General features: G+C 41.6%; 1 protein-coding gene across 1 annotated transcript; it reads right to left on the bottom strand.

Annotated features, from left to right (window-relative positions):
• Window positions 1-3,843: 3,843 nt before the first annotated feature.
• LOC141365598 (uncharacterized) lies at window positions 3,844-6,679 on the bottom strand. Its single transcript, XM_073870073.1, has 2 exons — window positions 4,466-6,679; window positions 3,844-4,154 (listed from the first exon to the last, which is right to left on the bottom strand). The coding sequence occupies exon 1, from the start codon at window positions 6,490-6,492 to the stop codon at window positions 4,651-4,653; it is 1,842 nt and encodes a 613-aa protein (XP_073726174.1). The 5' UTR covers window positions 6,493-6,679; the 3' UTR covers window positions 3,844-4,154; window positions 4,466-4,650.
• Between the last annotated feature and the right edge of the window lie 268 nt (window positions 6,680-6,947).

Here is a 6,947-nt window from a genome sequence, read left to right as displayed (position 1 = left end):
AGCGCCTGCCCACTGATGCCAACATAGTTTTCTAGTCTATTGAGTAAGATTGTGTGATCTATTGTGTCAAAGGCTGCACTAAGGTCTAATAATATAAGAATTGAGATTTCACCACGATCGGATGTTAATAGGAGGTCATTTGTAACTCTAAGCAACGCTGTCTCTGTGCTATGGTGGGGCCTGAATCCTGATTGGAACTTTTCATATGTACTATTATTTGTCAAGAATGTGCGTAACTGGCTTGCCACTACCTTTTCTAATATTTTCGAAAGAAAAGGGAGATTTGAGATTGGTCTAAAGTTATTAAGCTCTCCCTGATCAAGCTGTGTTTTTTTAATCAGCGGTTTAATAACTGCTAGTTTGAAAGCTGTTGGAACGTATCCTATTTCTAGCGATGAGTTAAAGATATTTAGAACCGGGGTTGACACTACAGGGAATACCTCTTTAAGTAGTTTTGTGGGAACGGGGTCTAATATACAGGACGATGATTTGGGTGATGTAACTAGTCTAGAGAGCTCATCTATTGTAGTAGGTTTAAATGAATCAAGATGTTCGTATGGTAGTCTAGTGTTAAGTTAACTAATAGGTAGAGTGGTGGCTGCCTGGGTAGCTACGATGTTTTCCCTTATAGCCGTAATTTTGTTAGAAAAGAAGTTCATGAAGTCGTTACTATTGTGTTGAAGTTTACTATTGGTTTCTGTTTGTTCTTTGTTTCTAGTCAGTTTTGCAACTGTGCTAAAGAGGAAACGAGGGTTATTATGATTCTCATTTATAAGCTTGCTAAGATAGGTAGATCTGGCGGTTTTAATAGCCTGTCTGTTGTGTTTAACACTCTCTTTCCATGCTGCACGCCATACCTCTAACTTTGTGCTTCTATAATTTCTTTCCATTTTCCTAGTTGCCTTTTTGAGTGCTGCAGTGTGATGGTCATACCATGCTGGCGGTTTTTCTTTGATTCTCTTTTTTTGAATGGGAGCAACGGCATCCAATGTGTTAGAACAGACATTGTTTAGGTTTTCTATTACAATATCTAGATTGTCACAGTTATCTGCTACTGTACATGTTTAATTTGGGACAGGTCTGGAAGAGTGCTAATAAAGCTATCTTTAGTGGTGGAAATTATTGTTCTGGCTAATCTGTAGCATGTTGTGGATTGAGTGATCCTATCTAGAGGTATAGTGTATGACACAAGGTAATGGTCAGAAACTGCATCACTCGGAGGTGATATTTTGATGTCATTAATATTGAGTCCGAGTGACAGAATTAAGTCTAATGTGTGCTTACGAGTATGCGTTGGCCCTGTCACGTTTTGTCTAATATTGAGAGAATTTAGAACATCCATAAACGCACGTCCTAATGCATCTTTTGGGTTATCCACATGAATATTAAAATCACCAACGATAAGAGCTTTATCTACAGTGACTACAAGCTCAGACAGGAAATCTGCTATTTCTTTAAGGAAATCTGCATGGTGGCCCGGAGGTCTATAGATTGTAGCTAAGGCAAAAGAGAGCTGTTTGTGGTTACGATCAGTTATTTCCATATCTAACAACATTAGTTCAAATGATTTAAATTTTAGTTCAGATTTTTGGTTTACTTTAAAAATTTTGTTGTATATTGTAGCTACACCACCCCTTCTCCCCTTTAATCGAGGTTCGTGTTTATAATAATAGTCTTGTGGGGTGGATTCGTTTAAACTAATGTAGTCGTCTGCTTTAAGCCAGGTTTCTGTAAAACAGAGTGCATCTAAGTTTTGGTCTGTAATTATTTCATTGACAATAGGTTCTTAATTGGTAAGCGATCTAATGTTAAGAAGGCCGAATTTTAACATTCGAGGTTCATCTGTTAATGTATTGTTTTCTAATTTTATATTAATCAGATTTGTACCAGATGTGGCAAGCGGTGCTCTGTATTTATTTGTTCGGGGAACAGATACAGTTGAAATGTGTTGATATTCTGGTAAGATTGACTCGAAGTGCTGGGATATAAGTGATCTTGACATATCACGGCAGCTAACAGACGGACGGTTAAGCCGATCCGTCTGTTTCCTGACCTGTACCCTGGATAGTCAGACTGTATTAGAAGTAAGACTATTGGTCAGATTTATAGAGAGAATCGCCCTTCCTTCCTGAGACGGATGGAGGCCATCTCTCTTTAGCAGGTCAGGTCTTCCAATTGTCTATAAACCCTACGTTATGCTGAGGGCACCATTTTGACATCGAGTCGTGAAGAGACAGTAATCTGCTGTAAGTTTCATCCCCCGGTAGATGGGGAGGGGACCAGAGCATATTACATTGTCTGACATTGTTTTAGCAATTTCACATATCTCTTTAATATTATCTTTGGTGATCTCCGACTGGCGGAGTCTGGTGTCATTTGTGCCGGCATGAATAACAATTTTAGAAAACTTACGCTTAGCATTAGCCAGCACTTTAAGTTTTGATCTAATGTCTGAAGACCTGGCTCCCGGTATACAATCGACTATGGTGGCTGGTGCCTCAATGTTCGCGTTTCTAAGTATCGAATCTCCAATAACCAAGGCACTATTAACAGACGTCTCAGTCGGTGTATTGCTTAGAATATCGAACCTGTTAGAAATTACCAGGGGGGTCTTGGGTGGGCACCGGATACGACTGTGCCGCCTGACAGTCACCCAGTTAGTCGGCCGCCTTGACTCAGATGACGGAACCGAGCTATGTGTATTATGTTTAATACTAGGCGCACCCGAAACAGTGTTTGTAGCATTAGCGTTATTAGCGTTTGTAGCATTAGCGGTATTAGCGTTTGTAGCATTAGCGGTATTAGCGTTTGTAGCATTAGCGGCATTAGCGTTTGTAGCATTAGTGGTATTAGCGTTTGTAGCATTAGCGGTATTGCTGTCATCAACTAGCGTTGGATGCGCGCTTCTAGTTCTGCAATCTTATCCGTCAGCCTTACTACTTCAATACACTTAGCACAAGTAAACTCCTCTGTGCTGATGGAAGAAGCTAAACTGTACATGTGGCAAGTAATGCAGGTACCAATAACAAGCGGAGTCTTACCGCTTTCATGTTGGGTGATGGCGTCTTCGGTCACCTGGACGCGGTCCGTGAAGCTACATCGCGAGGGAAGCTCGCTCGCAGCACGCCCCGATCGCCTGCGGACGTCTGTAGCAAGGGTGATGTGAGGCAAAAGCTCCTCCACGGCTTCCCGATCGCTTTCATTCTGGGCGATGGCGTCTCCGTTCCCTCGAGCGCGGTCCGTGAAGCTGCACCGCGTAGGGTGTTCACTTTTTGCACGCCTCGGTCGCTTGTGGACGTCTGGAGCCTGGGTGAACTGGGCGCTGTACGTCGCGTAGGATCTGCGATAACCGGGTATCAACTGCTCCACAGCTTCCCGCTCAGGTGAGGACAGGTCTGAATAGCATACATCGGATGAGTCCGCCATTAGATCGGCAAATGGTAACTACACCGGCACCTGTTTGTTGATGCTAGCGGGCTATATGCTAACACTTGGTGTTTAGTAGTGAAAAATCGTTTCATGTGGTAGTACTGCTCAATAGTCGTCACGGTAAAGTATTCTTGAGATAAACGAATATGTTATATTATATAAATAGGAACAAGGTAGTCAGAGAATAGGATTTGGATGATAAACTCGACGGAGCTCTGATCTATTCTGTCTGTACGCTGGCAACTACTATTTAGCTTGCCCTGGTGAGATTTGAGAACCACAGGGGTATCAACGGCTGCTTTTTTCTTTGCCATCCCTTCTTAATGTTGTGTCTCCTTATAGACTGTTTACATTTTACATCGCTTGCCACAAAGGCAGATATCTTTTACACTGGTATTCTTTTAGGGTTGCCACCCATGTCTGATAAAAAACCTGGACATATCGATGACCCGACCAATCAAGTGAAAATATCCATTTGATGAGGTTCAGACAGTAAAAGGAAGTAAGAAGACAGGGTCTGCGTGACTGGGACTCGTATGTTTATTAATAAAACAAAAAAGTCGCGCGCACAGCGCTTTCACAGTAGCCTTGCTACAACATAAAATCAACACAGCACAAACTTTTTTTTAACAATATCTCAACGTGCTGATGGCATACGAGTCCTCTCAGTCATTCTCTCCGTCTCTCTTGGGCGGTTTATATCTCCGGTCTCTCCATGCCAAATACTGCAACGAGACACAGGTGTTTGTTATTTGCACTTGACCTACTAATGCTCCAGTCTCCTCTCTCCAATTACAGACCTCACGGAACCACGCCTCCTACTGATCATGAGCCCAATTGACTTCCATAGTAGGAAAAAAATACTATGGAAGTGAATGGGGTCCACGAACGGTTTGGTTACAAACATTTCTTAAAATATCTCCCTTTATATTCATTAGAACAAAGAAATGTATACAGGTTAGTAACAACATGAGAATGAGTAAATGATGACAGAATTTTCAATTTTGGGTGAACTCTTTAACTTATCTTCGCTTACCTGATTGCTTAGATACTGGTGCTTATGCTTCCTTTCCCTCCCTCTTTGCTAAAAAAATAAATAAGTTGAGGTGGATGACAGAAGATTTGCATTTACCATACCTTAGCCACATTTATAGACACTTTTATTTAGTATCTCTTAATCAGACATTCGAATAACAAAATCATACATAAATAGGCCTTAGCTCACCTAGTCTTCCATCTATACTTGGCGTTTCCCTTTGCTGCAGCTATCAGTGGTTTCTGTTCTTCAATGAATGTCTTGAATTCAGTGCATGACAATTTGAAATTCAATCTGACTTGAAGTTCAGACTTCACCATTGCAACTGATAGTCTGTTTCTTTTATCAGACCAAACATCCTCCATATGACTGAACACCCTTTCTGCATAGGCATTACTGACTGGTATGGAAAAAACAAAAGCAACTACTTTCAACAGCTCAGTGGATTCAGTTGCCTTGCTAAAAAAATAGGCCCACTTTCTGTCTGGGGTAAGTTCTGTTGGAATGGTGGGTAAGACCTCATTCAGAATGACAACATCACCATACAGCTTGTCTTCTTCAACATCCAGGGCTAGTTTTTCCACTAAAACATCCATCTCTGACCACTGGAGTGATTGTCCTTCATGAAGGCTGAGACAGCCAATGTGTGTAAGAACCTGGTCATTGAAGTCAAATTTATCCTCAAGATATAGTACTGCCTTCTCAAAAAATCTGTCTACCAGGTTCCTGAACTTTTCTTGTTGCTGGGGTAAAAGGTTTCTTAGTATTTGTTTTGCTTTGCTGCCATAGAATTTGTCTGTGCGTCTTGCGATCAGCTGATTGCGCAATCGGTTCATCACAGAGTAAACGTCAATCACAGTAGCACTGTCACTCTCAAGCACCCTAATAGATGAATCAAATTCTTGCATCACATTGTGCATGAATGCCAGGATGCATTCAGCTACAGTACAGCCCTCATTTTCTGAATCACTTGCACCACACACAAATTTCCAGATGATACTTGGGCAGTCCTCATTTCCCAGGGACACAAAATATGACTTTAAAGCTGGCCAGCACTCTAAAATCCTCTGTATCGCTGGCCGCAAAGACAGCCAGCGTGTGGGTACATGTCTCAGAATCTCCCTGTATTTTGTATTAGTAAATTCACAGAAGTCCTTAAGCAAATCCGCTTTTTTAGCAGAACAACTGAATTCACTATACACCTTCAGCACAAAGGCCTCAACGTCACACCCTCCAGCACTAAAGACACGATTAGTTGCTTTGACAGTGTTGTTTATGATGTGACACTTGCAATTGCCCTTAACAATCTGTGGGTTGGCTTCTCTGAGTTTCTGAAAAACTGAGTTGTGCTGACCATAATTAACTGATGCATTATCTGCACCATAGGCACTGATCTGGCTGACTGAAAGTCCATTGTTCTCAGTAATAGACACTATTTGTCTAAATACAGCTTCACTAGATTCATTAGAGTCGTCATAAAAGTCTAACAATCCATATTTCACACCCTCAGATGCACAGAAATACTGGACCGTGTAGGGAAACAATTTTGTGTGCCCAGAATTGGACGCATCAGAACATACTGCAAAATAGTGAGCTTTCTGCAACTCTGCTGCTAATCTTTGCTGACTAAATGGTGCCAACACATTTTCAACTAATGCCTCACTTTTAGTTCTGCCACAAGACATCTTAGTTGCAATATCAGAGTCACTGAAAATTTTTGCACTGACCTTGTTCCCACAATCAGTTGACAGGTAGCTATGGCCATGTCGCACACCGTGATAGGTAGCTGTTAATTCGGCGACAGTAATTTTGTCCTCTGAGTTTTTTGTTATCATGAATGATGAAATTGCCTTGGATTGTCTGTTTACTTGAACACGACTCTGATGTTTCTTTGTTTTAGAATGGTCATCCAAAGCAGTTTTTCCTTCATGTTTAACCAGAATTTTAACTGAGCATACGGAGCAGGTAGCATAAAGTGGGTCGCCTGGTGTTGGCTTTAGCCATGTGGAGTAATTTTCATTTTTCATCCAGTCATTGTTAAAGTATGTCGAACGTTTTATTTTCTTTTTTTACTGGCCTGTCAGTCTTTGTGAACACACTCTCATCTTCGTCCTCCGTCTCACCACCCATGTTAACGCTAATAACAAACGATGTTGATGTAAATCTTCTTTCACTGCTTCTCTAATTCCAGACTGTGTGGCTGTCAAGACGACAGACGCGCGCTAGATCACGCAGCCTACGTCACACGTCCCCAACCTCTGCGCAGTCTCTACACACACAGAGAGAGAGACTCCGACCGCTCTGTGCACAACACTAGGCTATTTCAAGCGGAGAGAAAATAGTACATTTAAAATATGTAAATTAGATATTCACATAGCCTTTCGAATTAAAACCGGGACATTCAGTGTCCCGGGAGAGTGGAAAAATTTCCCGGGACAGGTTATTAAAAAGAAGGACAATCCCGGTAAAACCGGGACAGGTG

This window comes from Misgurnus anguillicaudatus, chromosome 8 (genome assembly GCF_027580225.2).
Source record: "Misgurnus anguillicaudatus chromosome 8, ASM2758022v2, whole genome shotgun sequence".
Lineage (NCBI taxonomy): Eukaryota > Metazoa > Chordata > Actinopteri > Cypriniformes > Cobitidae > Misgurnus > Misgurnus anguillicaudatus.
Note: the sequence above shows the minus strand (reverse complement) of the source record. Positions and strands in the feature narration are given on the sequence as shown.

Excerpts from the sequence above, each read along its gene's own strand:
- LOC141365598 (XM_073870073.1), bottom strand. The coding sequence starts at position 6,492 with ATGAAAAATGAAAATTACTCCACATGGCTAAAGCCAACACCAGGCGAC.